General features: G+C 38.0%; 1 protein-coding gene and 1 long non-coding RNA gene across 2 annotated transcripts in view; one reads left to right on the forward strand and one right to left on the reverse strand.

The window, feature by feature from the left end:
* LOC310949212 (A disintegrin and metalloproteinase with thrombospondin motifs 20) overlaps window positions 1–13,321 on the reverse strand; it is an 80,542-nt gene that overhangs the window by 11,996 nt on the left and 55,225 nt on the right. Inside the window, exons 27-28 of the mRNA XM_083916570.1 lie at window positions 11,488–11,649; window positions 10,674–10,850 (exon numbers count right to left, since the gene is read on the reverse strand). Of these exons, the coding sequence (XP_083772696.1) occupies window positions 10,674–10,850; window positions 11,488–11,649 (339 nt within the window). The remainder of the gene's footprint in view (window positions 1–10,673; window positions 10,851–11,487; window positions 11,650–13,321) is intronic.
* On the forward strand, window positions 436–7,657 carry LOC310949213. The gene is made up of 3 exons (XR_014593271.1): window positions 436–693; window positions 1,504–1,557; window positions 1,980–7,657. It is a non-coding gene; the product is annotated as an uncharacterized lncRNA (long non-coding RNA).

Genomic DNA, 13,321 nt, shown 5'->3' on the forward strand with positions numbered 1-13,321 from the left:
TAATAATCTCTACTGATCAAGGTTCGAACATCTATTTGAACCCTTCAAACAAAGCCACCTCCAGCCTTTTATTCTTAAGTGTGGTGAGGGCAGTGGTTGACACTGCACACACATGCATCATACACATTGTAATTACTGAGGCATTTTAAACACAGGGCTGGCTCAGCTGACGGAGAACATCAAAGCTGAGGGCTGGAGCTGAGTGACTAGTCCTGAGCATGGCAGATTCACATACCCGCTGCACACTCACTCAAAAATGATAACAGAACTCCCTCTACCTCAGACAAGAGCAGAGACAGGCAAACATGTTGGAGGTGGGGGGTTGGAGGCTGAGGGTTAGCCCCTCCTAACGGCTGTAAAAGCAGGAGGAGAAAAAAAAGAGAAAGAAAAAAAGGGAGGAAGAAAGGAAATCGCAGCCATACGGGCTGTGCTCCCCCAGCTGAACTGTATCATCATTTTAACAGTGGGAGAAAAAGACGCTAAATGGCGATGTGCTCCTCCCTCCACCCTGCCAACCTCATCTGTCAGCCATTAGTTAATCAGGGCTGGTAACACAGAGCACGGAGAGCTGGCACAGCTTGTGGGACCAGAGGACAGCTTCACCTCTGAGAGCAAGAAGAGGGCAAGGACTCAGGGACCTTCTGCTTCAACCGATCGACAGCTGGGTTGCTTCACTCACCAGCACCCACTCAGGTAAGACTATTTCAATTATCACATACTTTGAGCCGCTACAAGTTACCGTCTAGCTGCTTTATTCTCTTTACTCAAAAAATAGTATATGTCTGTTGAGAAAATTTAAATGGATGATTGCGTGTCCTTTGAAGGTTGGTTGCCGTATTATTTTAAAGCATACTTTGTATCATGATAACTTTTGGTGTATGATTTTTATCCGAACAATATATGTCATATTCTGTTTAAACAGATTATGTTGTTTGCTCTGGTAACTTACTATGTACTACGTAAACGGCTACTTTAATGTGTCCTATGGTGTGTTTTGAATATATGGAAAGATTTTCACTTTAATGAAGGAGAGGAACAACTCCTTGAAAAAAACACATAAATCAATGGGTCACAAAAGAAATGAAACACTTGCCTGCCCACATTGTCCCAGCAACTATGGGACATCTAAGGAATAATGTGGATGACTATAAAATGGGATGATTCAACCGTGTTTGAGAAACAAGTTTCTGTCAAGCTAAACAGAATGTCTGCAGAAAGAGACATAATTGATATGCAGGCAGCTCTCCTCTTATTGATTCTACTTAGTGGCTCCAAAGCGGCTTTCTTGATTTGATAGAGGTTTACAGTTCTGGAACAAATCACATAATTGAGTGCTAAACCAGACCCAGCTAATTCATGACTTTCCTAAACCATAAAACAGCCCAGGGAGTTTTGAACATGTCTGAATTTGATTAAATTAACAAAAAATGTATTACACATCCTTCTAACAGGATAACCAGACTGATATCAGATACTTTTTTGAGCATTAATGTCTTTGTCTAGGATTGGCAGGCAACAACCTCAAGATGACCCCACCCACTGCTTTACTGTGAACAGGTAAGCCAATAGGACACATGGAAACTGTTAGGCATCCAAGAGAAACTCGACTAGAGTTTAAATATCTGTCACTCAGCCAATGTGACAAAGAAGCTCATGCTGTACAGTACCTCACACAGAGAAGGTGGATTCCAAGCCAACAAAGATCAAAACTGCTTTGTGTGTGAATGTGCATTAATTTGATCACTGATCACTATGGCTTTAAGCTATGCATGAAAACATTTATTACTGCGAGAACCATAATTACGCTACAAAAGTCTTTTTGTTTGGTGATGGAAGCAGAATGTATGTTGGGGCTTAATAAAAAACAAAACCTCATGAACACCAGAATTTGAGTTTTGCCAAATGCCAGTGATAAATATGTGGATCTGTATTGAACATTATTGTTTGACATGCTGTTCTTTTTTTCTTCTAAATTTCAGCTGGTTTCTTTACTACTATGACGATGTCCTGGGAAAGTAATGAAACAAACTGTATAATGAAACAAAATCTGCTAATAGGACTACATGTTTTTAAATATATCATAACCGTTTAAAAGAAAATATGCCTTATTAAGTATAAAGTAAACACTGCTAAAAGGCCATTTAGACCACCAATAAGGGTGTTTTGTTAAATGTTTCCTATATTTAGTGATTCAAAGTAAGACCATATCTTAAAATATGAGCGCCAAGGTCAAATTCCAATCACATTGCAGCATGTTCGCAATGCAAAAGGATGGTAATACCAAGCATATGGTAACTGTAGTTACACAGACTCTTCAAAGGAGCTCAGTGTTGACCCGGAGCAAGAACAAACTTGCAAGTGTAGACTGTGAAGGCGGGGTAGAATTATACCCTGGGCTACATGTTGTCAAGGTTGTGAGATACTAAAAAAGTAACTGCTCTCCAGGGTCAACCATGCTCATGCTAAATCTTAATTTATCAAATCATGCAAGGAGCAAGTAGTTTGGAACTGAATGCACTGTAAGATAGTGTCGTGTCTTTTGCATAATCGGTATCACCAAGTCTTCTGGTGCATAGATTAAATTGCAAATCAGAGAAAGAAGACAAGGGAGGAGGATAAAGGGTCACAGAACATTCAGGCTGTTTTTTTTGTTCATGGTATTGTTTTGCAGGGAGGTTTCAAAGACAGAAGTCAAAACAACACATGTTGTCAACATGGGAACAGCTGGTAATAGCGGCGTCATGGGGCAGAGGAATGTCAAGAGTCATAGATCTTTTATCCATCAGGCCAAAATAGCGACCCTGACTTCTTTGAAACCAAGCACAGGGGCAGTGTGAAATTTATATATTCAACTCAACTCACGCTAACCTTTACTAACTCTAATTTACTTTATCCATGACTAATCTCACTTAACAGGCTTTGAACTGTAGAAAGGATGACTAAAACATGTACATGCAAATATCTCCACATTGGCTAGTAAAGAACAGGAGCGTGATGAATTTCAGTTGTGACAATTTGATTCCACCACATTATTAATCCCAGGAATGGGTCTGATTGTATTATGTGGAAATATTTTCCTTTTCTCAGTGCAGGTCCTGACAGATAATCAGCTGCAGGAGCTTCAGTGCACTTTTGATTGACTAAAACTAAACAGCATATTCTACACTGCATGCCAAAGTACGACTTTGCCATCTTTAAAGAGTTAAATAAACAACCAGTTGAGTAGGCATAAACAGTTTCTTCAACACAGTTTCCTTTTTAAGTCAACACCACTCAGAAAAGATACACCAAGAAACCATAAGTCAAAACGAAATGACAAAACAGCCAAGTTTTTCCGCCTGTCTAAACATTCCACTGAGAGCTTTTTCCATTACTATATTATACTGAAACATGCAGTATCAAAGTCAAAGCAGTACTCTGCTGCAGATGGGAATGATGAATAACCATAGGAAAGATAGAAAACAACAAATGTTTGATGACAGAATTTGAAAAATACAGCAGACCAACCATAAAGTTGTGACCTTTGACACACTACATTCAAGTCTAAGTCCCTCTTCCTGCTAAATGTTACACAGCTGCTTTTCTAATCTGTCATAGCAACTTGCTTGCCACAGCTTGCATACAGGGAAGAATGGAAAAAGAGGATGATACTGAAATTACATTTACAAGACAGGGAAAAAAGATCAGAACATAAAGCAAGTAATTCAAGAGAAGGAGAATGATATAATTTATTTTATGGCCGCAATATAGAGGCGATAGGGAGCTTGTGTTTGACAAAACTGCTTTTTATACTGTACTACAACTATGTCTCTCTTCTATACAACAAATGCCTCCATCAGAGGAAAAACCAACCCAAAACACTGTTACCAGTGAGAAAAAATAAATAAAAAAGAATTTATTCAACCTGCCTGGTAGATACACTTCCAACACAGCTCAATGAGAATCCCTTTTGCCAGTTGCCAGTTTCCATCAATGGTTAACACACATTGGTGTTTCCCACAGGGAGTTTGTCTCAGTTTACTCAAGTGCATAATGCAATGGAGTGAAGTAGGTCCAAATCCTATACGTTGATGTAAAAGTGCTGAATTGTTGTTATGAAGCTATAATAAAGAATAAGTACTGTACATAAAAAGCTATTTTTTGTACACCTAACGTTATTTGAAAAAAGTCTTCCCAGAACATCCCTTAGAGCACATTGAACATTCAAAAATGTTAAGAAAATATATAGAGGTGCTATGATAAGTCGTTAAATCAAATAGTTTGAAAATCGATAACTTCAAATTTTCCAGCAAAATTACTCAAAATATGATGGTTTAGTTTCTCACATGTGAGGATTTACCACTTTTCTTTGTCTAAGTTGATTTTATGTTGGACTTGGGGGAACTGGACGGGACGTTTTTCACTATTTTCCAGTCATAGACAACAACAAAAAAAATCAATAAATCAGGAAAATAATTGTCGGATCAAGTTATAATGAAAAGAATTGTTAGTTACAGCCCTTAAAGTATACAGTGCACTAATACTCAAGGGTGGGTTTTTTCTTTGAACGCTTGTGTCTTTTAGTAGCAAGTTGAAATAACTTGGATGAATAGTGCATCAGGCACTGACTGACATACTGGAATTTCCTCACATCTGTGGACCAGTGGGTCTGCTAACATAGAAACATTAGAAACAGACCTGACAGGTAGCAAACTCACATGGAAAGTACAACAAATTCAAAAGTACAATACAAGTACAGCTAAATCTCTAACCCTCTAAAGTGCAGCTTAAACATTGCACAGTCTCGTACGTTGATGTTGAAATGAAGGACTATTAGCTGCCTGTTACTTAAAGTGGGCTTGAACACCCAATCTATCACTGTCTCTCCCATAAGAGGGGAAAGAGCTCTTTGACATAGATGTTATCCCACAAACTCCCATTTCGCTCAATCAACTTGATAGCACCGACAGGCCTGAACAGGACCAGGCCCCATCAAGTCTAATGCGGTAGCCTCATGTGGGAAGAATATACATGTAAGTGGAGTCTAGAAAAGCGACTCCTAGAGGCTTAAAACCACTTTATAATACTTGACCGACGTCTTGAGGAAAAACAGGCGCTCTCTACCTGTGTCAAAGTGAGGCCATGTTCACTATCATGCGATGAGCCTGGGGTTGACCGACCTAAATGCTTCCAGACTTTCACGCCCTGTCTCTTCTCATTTTGTCTCACTGCATCTGCTCTCAACCTCGGATCACCCCAAAAATAACATCTACCCTACTTAGATGGCCCCTCTCTTAATTTCTTCATTCATTGTGGTTCTGAAACACTTCTTATTCCTTTCCAGATGGAGCTTTACTTCTACAGGGACAGCATTAATATAATCTTTTGACCGCTATAATAAATTTTGACGATGTTTATGCAAGTGCGGGAAAAAAAAATGTTTAATCTGTGTTGTGTCTATGTACACTGGGTAATATATGTTTCTTATCTTATCTTCATGTTATTCGTCTGCTTGACCCATAAAGAGACTTGCCTTTCTAATGTGAAAGCCATGCTGTGATCCAAATATTCAAGATCTTCAGATAACATCTCACAGCATCTGGTTTTCTGCTTCCCAAGTCTTAATGGTTTGCCACAATTTGTAGGCTATAGTGCTTGACTTTTAACCAGCAAATCATCAACTGAACTATTTTGCTTTCTCTCAAAGGCTGAACTGAAACATTATCTTCCGACTCAGTACTACTAAATTAAAGCCATGACAAGAACCATGGACCGGGGGGGGGGGGGGACTTCTAGCCACCGCTTCAATTGCTCACACTCGACTGGCACATGGGCAGGATCAGGAAACACAAGCTCAATGATGTCACGACCAACTGACCCCAGGGTGACAGGTTTGGAGAGTGTTCTTCCCCACTGCCCTCAAGCCACAGTCAAGTATGTCAATGTTGTGCATGTGGATTTCATTTGAAGCAGCATGATTAGTTCACAGACGCTCAATTGCAACCCCCCAATGGAAGTCCATTCTCGACAGGAAACGGTATGTTTTTGTTAGCAACAAACAGGCATAAATTACTCAAATGGTGCCTTGGTTTCCAATTCATCACACACAGCCTTATTGTTGGAGCTTTCACACATTTGACATCGACATTGCTTTTAAGGTAATTACCATTAGTTAATGATATTTACATTTCTTATAGTTTATTTTGAAATGTGTCTGCATCATAAATTTGTGCAATAAATATGATAATTGTCGTGTGTCTTTTTATTCTTTATATATGACAAATGTGTATGGATGACCTGTATTTGGAAATTAATATAGTTTTGGCAACTACCAATGGATTTTTAAGATTGGAAATGATTAAAGGTCTAGGGGGAGAGAAAAATGGAGGCAGATTATTTTGGAGATACCATCTAAATCAGTGATTTGATTACATTTGAAAAATAGGTTTCGGAAATTATTGTCCTATTATTTCCAACATGAACTCAAAATACTCTTGTTGATCAAATATGTAGCAGGAAGCCATGTACATTTGTGAATCAAGATATCATTATTAATATAGCTATTTCCCTGTTTTGGTTTATTTCCAGGATATTAGCTTACATCTGAAACTTGAAAAAAAATAAAGAAATACTGAAGAAAAGGCTTGGCTAAAACGTCTCACATGTAATGGTATCTGTGGAATAATAAATGTGTTCCCAAAGAGGGGATTAAACAGTATACAATAATATGAACTATTTTTCATGGTTGAGATATATTTAAGAATTTGATAAATTGAAAATGCGTAACAACAACAACAAACGATCGATATTGCTGGTGTTTTTATTTAGCATAGCGAAAATATTTTGGAGATGAAACTACCAGAAGAGGCCATTACATAAGGTAAGACGCCCTCTGAAACCACGAGAAATATTTTGACAATTTTATCATCCACTGGACTCTAAAGTGCATCAGCTTCAGCTTCTAAACATTTCACTGAAACAATATTTCAGTTCTGATTTGATTAAAGTATTAAATGGTAATATATGATAGAAGCACATCTATAAAGGTAATTTGATAACCGATGTTAGCCTCTAAGTCTTATCATTTTAGATTTGTAGGCTTCACTGTTGCTTTATATTGGGCTGTATTAAACTGATGCTTCCCTGTTATTGGTTAATTAGAGGTTTCCCAATGTAGAATGTAGTGATATGATCTATTTTGAGGAACTTGAAGCCTGCTGTAACGTATTTACATTATTTTAATATACTGCCTAATATCACTTGTCATACAGGTGCTTTAAAAAGTTACTTTTCTGTGTGTTTTCCTCCAAAGGATGACCTTGGGATGGTATCAAATACATAATTCAATCATCAGTTTTGTGTAAACACTGGCTTTCCAGGGCTTTTGTTTGGATCTCCTCAACTAAACAACCCTTGCCAGCATGCATTAATACCAGTTATTGTTGTAGTAAAAGTAATACTCCTTCGGTCTCATGCCAAACACATTACAGAGAGCTCCATTAATGCAATAGTAAACAGATGTGCCACCCAGAGCCAAAGTTTGATTTGGACTGTACATGTTTTCTCCAGGGAGATTACAAAATAAAATGTTATAATGCATAAAAGAAAAAAGGCCTGCAGTGTTTTTACACTACATTATGCAGATGTATTTGAAGTACTACAGATTTTAATAATGCCCCCCCAAAGACTTACAGATTACTGATAAAGGCCACGGAACAGAATGAAGTCAATTGAGGGTCAAACACCAAAATACCACATAATGACGTACAAGTATTTTCTACAAGCTGCGTATAGTGACTCACTTATATACTATACACTGCATAACCATGCTGTATGTATTGCATGCCCATGATTTAGCAGAGCATATTAGTGTACTATGAAAATACTGTATATAAAAGAATAACTGTTACCATGTTAAACCAATAAACTATATTCCAAGTGTTACTATTTTGCAGTCTCTTATTTTGTTATTCCATCTTGTAAGGCTGACCCAGAGAGACGTCTGCAGGATTTATATGTTCATAAACTAGCTGAAATTGACCTCTTCCTCAAAGCAATTAATAAAGTTGTTAAAGGTACAGTCTTGTATTTTGTTTGCCAGGAAAATATTGCATTGAGAAACAACACAAATTTCACAGTTATGTTTCTTTAATAATCTTTACAATGGTAAAAAGCTAATTCAACATGTTTATGTAAATTTGCATGTGAATGAAATAAATAGCACAAAGACACAACCAACCAAAACATGCAAAATAAAGTTGAGTTGCCGCGGTGAGTTCGGCAACTTTGCACCACAAGATTAAAAACATTAAGGAGTGGGAGTGAAACTGCCATGGCTGAGGAGTCTTGGTTGTGGCGGAAGTCTTGGCTGAGAATGACACACATATACACACAGCGAGAGAAGCAAAGGGACAAAGGAGGAGACTGCACACATCCTCACTGAGAGGACGCCGAAATGAATACAGACCCAACAGCAACACTTCACCTGAAATATGTGTCATGAGAATTTTATGTGTCCTTAACCAAAATATTGTTCAGGGTTCTTACGTCACATTTTAAAATTGGCCACAAAATGTTTGTCTGAATCTGCAAAGATGCACAACCACTCCAAAGTGTCAGAGAGTGCGTGACTCAGAGTTCAACACATACTGTACATGGTAAAAGTACTGTGGCTCCTGCATTGAGTAAGAGCTGTACATTTGCCGTGATAAGTTAGAAGTTATCACAGAGCCTGAATTGTCAGTAAGTGTAACTTACACCCTGGAGTACACCTCTACATCCCTTCAGCAAGGTGAAGGGTTGAACCACCAAAACAATAGTTCATCTGGTGTTTAGTTGTTTAGTTCTTTAAGGCTATAACAAGTAGGAACATTATGAGCAGCTTCTTTTGACCATATTATCAAGATAAAATCTGTTCTTCCCACTTGACACTGGCTCACTAGCCAGATAGATTAAGATGTTTATGATGTTGTGGTGCTGTGAACTGCCAAGAATTAATAGTTTCTGCATGCTAGCCTATCCCAGTAGCATAATGTTTTAAGTATGGATTGGAAACAAAGCTGACCTTAGATTCTGAAAATGTAAGCAAGTGTTCTCTTTGCATACTGTAAAAGGTCCTAACCAGTAGCGTTCAGGTGACGTGTGTATAATGACAAATAATTCAAGTAAAGTGTTACATCAATCTAAACTGGAACAAAACATTAAAGCTGCAACAATTAATAATCTATTGTAAACAAATAAATAAGTTTCACTTGAAATAAAAAAAAAAAAAAAGAAAAATCCTTCAGAAATGCAAAAACTGGCCAAAGCAATAAAGACAACAACAAACGACTCTAACTTTATAAGGAGGAGGTATCTGTGTGCTTTAGTTTGTTTTATGGACAACGATGACAGGTGGGGGAAAAAAACAAAAAACGGCTCAATGATAATCCAGATTTTATGTTAAATAAGCACTGATGCTACCTACCATTAATAGAATAAATTAAACCATTCTAAACCTGTAAGTATGACAAAACTCTATCTTCATGATACACAATAAGCACCATTATATACTGTTAAATGTAATAGCACCTTATCATACTGAATATCAACATTCTATAACTTCCATTTCAAAGTTGCCATTATGTATGAATGGTACAATGTAGTTTAAAAACATTTATGCCTTTTTTTCCTATGTGATATAGACTGCATCATTCATTGTACAATATACTTTATTGACACTTAAAATAACAATTAATACCTTAAGAAAAACTATTTCCTATAATGCATATTTTTCAATCATTTTGCATTCTAAGGCACAAACTTTTAATTTAGTTTTTGGGATATTGTTTTTAAAATGGAGTTGTACTGTATCTTTTGTTTAATACATGTAGTTGTATTTCCTTTTGTGACTGTTGACAATGATTTAAAAGAGTTTACCCAGACAGAGATGAAGCCATTCTAAATTGCATTTCGACTTAAGTAAAAAACACATTATCAAAAATACAAATGAAACATGTTTTGAAAATATTTTCCTCTGTACAAACTGTATTTACTCATAGAGAGATACGAGAGGTCTGACCAAGAGCACCAGCAAAAATATTAAATAGAAATATTCAGTAACGAAAACTAGCTACTTGAAAAATAAAAATCGTACTGTACAAAGATACACATACAAAATATACTGACAGTAATTTGTTGCTGTTCAATAAAGGTCATAATATTAACTCTTATACACAAATATACACTTGTGTATACAGGATGAAGAGAGCAATTACGACCAAAAAACATTTACTTCACACCTCACGCATGAAATAAATATTTTCCAGAGTTATGCCTCTGCAAATATATGGCATTGTTGGACAACACTGTCCTGATTTATAGGTTTTAATTTGGAGCCTTGGCTCAAAATGGGATCCATGTGTTTTCAATGATCCCCTAAGTGAAGCAGCATTGTGTGTTTTTGTGTATTTTTTTTTCTTGATTCTAATCAGCACCATGCCACTGCAGGGCCCATCTGGGTGGGCTGGAGCTGGCTAGCCAAAAGTGGCGCTAGATACCCAGGGCTCACTTCAGGATCTCTGACAGTTTAGGGCTAAAAACACACTTCATACACACGTCTGAAGTAATTTCTGCAAACACCATGTCTACTCACAGTGACACGCCCTCAGTGGGGAAGAAAAGTGTTGGGGGAAAACGAGTTAGTACTATCGTACCGGCTTCCATGGTCGGCGGTGCCAGGAGGCGGAGCCTAGGCAGGGCTGCAGGTTGCATTGCTCCATGTCAGGCGGCTTGTCCAGGATGTCGCAGTTGTAGTCGTTGAGCCTCTGGCCGTTGGGCCTTTGACAAACAACCAGGCGGGTCCTCCTTCCTCCACCACAAGTCTGGGTGCACTGAGTTTAGAAAAAAAAAAGTATGTTTAATAATGTCCTATAATTAATCACATTATATTAAACTTATAATGTGCTTCAGTAAAGCCTTACTAACCTGTTTAAGCACTGACTTTATAAGACCTGTGACCTAACTTACAGTTGTGTCATAATAAGATTGGACAAATGCCTAGTGTTTGAATAACAAGTGATAAGAGACAGACAGACATTCATACGGAGGAGGCATTAGGGCTGCCCTCTTAGTTGATTAGTCAACGAATCGGTCGATTCGATCTTAGTCGACTAATCATTTTTTATTCTTTTTTTCATGCTGAATGACTTGTTTCCAAGAAACTTTCAAGAAAACTTTCCAAAAAACTGATCACACATCTGGTAAACACAATATTTAAAGTGATGCTTTTGCATGTTTTTTTGTGGAGAAACTCAGTTTTACAGATCTGTCGATTAAATCAACTAATTGATAAGCCTACAAAATGATATGAGTGTTGTTGAGTTGTATGAGTTTATTAAGAATGCCTTGGATGGAGGACAACCAGGACAATGAAACACAAAAGATGTGTGGGAAATATAACAAGGTTCACAATGATTGAGTGAGAAAGTATGACAAAATCTGTGTTTAGAACTCCAAATATAATCTTACCTCTCCCCAGACACCGTAGTTCCACAGAGGACAGGGCCCAGAATCACAGCCTTTGGACTCAGCAGGTTTGACCCTCTCCTCGCAGTAGCTGTTGCTGCGTCCGTCAGCATCCTGACAGACCACCACACGCCTCTGGAAGCCTCCTGCACAGGTACTGGAACACTGCAGAGCACACCGTGTGTCAATGGGACTATGACAGATACATCCATGAAAGTAAAACAGATCATGTAAGAAAGGCCTAGTGTGAGTTATCAAACACAATTTCTTTAGACGACTGGGACAGGTTGTGTGGACTTTTTTTTCCATGTATATATTATTTTTCCTTGTGTTCTTGTGTTAACTATTCTAAACTCAAACTTCTCAACTCAACAGTTACTTCTGGTTTTCTACTAAGTCCCATATTGTCACTTGAGCAAGTTCTATTTGATAAAAGGCCATGTGATACAGTTGAAAGCCCTGGAGAGCACTAGTAGTTAAGTCTGTAAATACAAATTCCACTGATTGAAATATGGTGGTTTCAGTATTTACACCCCCCCCCCCCCCCCCCCCCAAAAAAAAAAAAATGGAGGCGCATATATGCAAACACACACAAACAAACACATAAACAACATGTTATACTGAATTTACCTGAGTCTAACCAATACCAAAAGCAGCTGTGCTGTTCAAAAGGATCTTCCAGATATGGACAACATCAGTCCATGAAGGACAAGCTCAAACTCTGAACAACACAGCCTTGAACAGATCAGTGGGTACACTCTGCATCCAATTAAAATGACACATCCCCACTGTCAATGGGAGTGAGCACATTCAATGCTCTCTACATGTGAGGGAGGACAGCACACAGTGAGCCTGAACAGCAGTGCTTCCAGTCAGGTTCATTATGTGAGACTGGGATGAATGCCTCTGCTGGGAGGGGGAACAATGTTCTTCTCATGGCTTCCAGAAAAACAAGATAAAACCCCACAAAACATCTACAATATTCCAACTTCCAACAAACTCAAAATTGATCTCTAAAATAGAGTTTCACAGTAAAAATAATTAGGTCTTTCGATGGAGTAACAGCCATCTATTAAGTTCCTTGTACTTATTAGGCGAAAAACTGAAAAATGCCAACATTAAAACAACACATTCAGATCTTTTTTCATGAAACTGGGCATGTGCTCAAGTGAAAAGAGAAAGATTGCATACCATATAATGGCCACAGAGATTTAATCAACTAAAAACGAAAGGCCCTCATGCAACCTACAAGTGGTTGTGGGTGACAGTAATAGTAAGAGTCACCCATTACTTTACCTCATGTGCTACCTATGAATCGCTGTTAAGGTCAATTTTGCCCCTCTACCATGTAAAGCCAAAAATAGCTCTTGGCTCTCTTGTTTGCGATAAGGTCTGGTCTGAGTGCACAAGAGCAGTTTCACGGCAAAACGGATGCCAAAATAGCACCACAAAGCTACACACAGGAGACATAATTCCAACTGCACAAATGTACCTATTTTGGAATAAGCAAATGTGAAAAAAACAGACACGGTTAAACTTCAAGGACACTAAGAGAATACGAAGTTTGAATTTCCCTGAACCATTTGGGTTTGTTCAGCCTAAGAATTAAGGCTCTACCTTGAGGTTATCTAGAATATTTCTTGGTTACACAGCTATAGAGTCCCTAACATCTATATATACACTGACACACCATGTACTGTATGTATACACTCTGCAGTCCCTAGTATGCATTGCAACATGTCCCTTTACCATGTATGGCCCTCTGCCCTGGGAAATGGAAACATCTGCTACCTCCAAGTGAATGTGTTCACAAGAATGTGTTTACAGAAACAGACAC

Source organism: Echiichthys vipera, assembly GCF_963691815.1.
Source record: "Echiichthys vipera genome assembly, chromosome: 7".
Lineage (NCBI taxonomy): Eukaryota > Metazoa > Chordata > Actinopteri > Perciformes > Trachinidae > Echiichthys > Echiichthys vipera.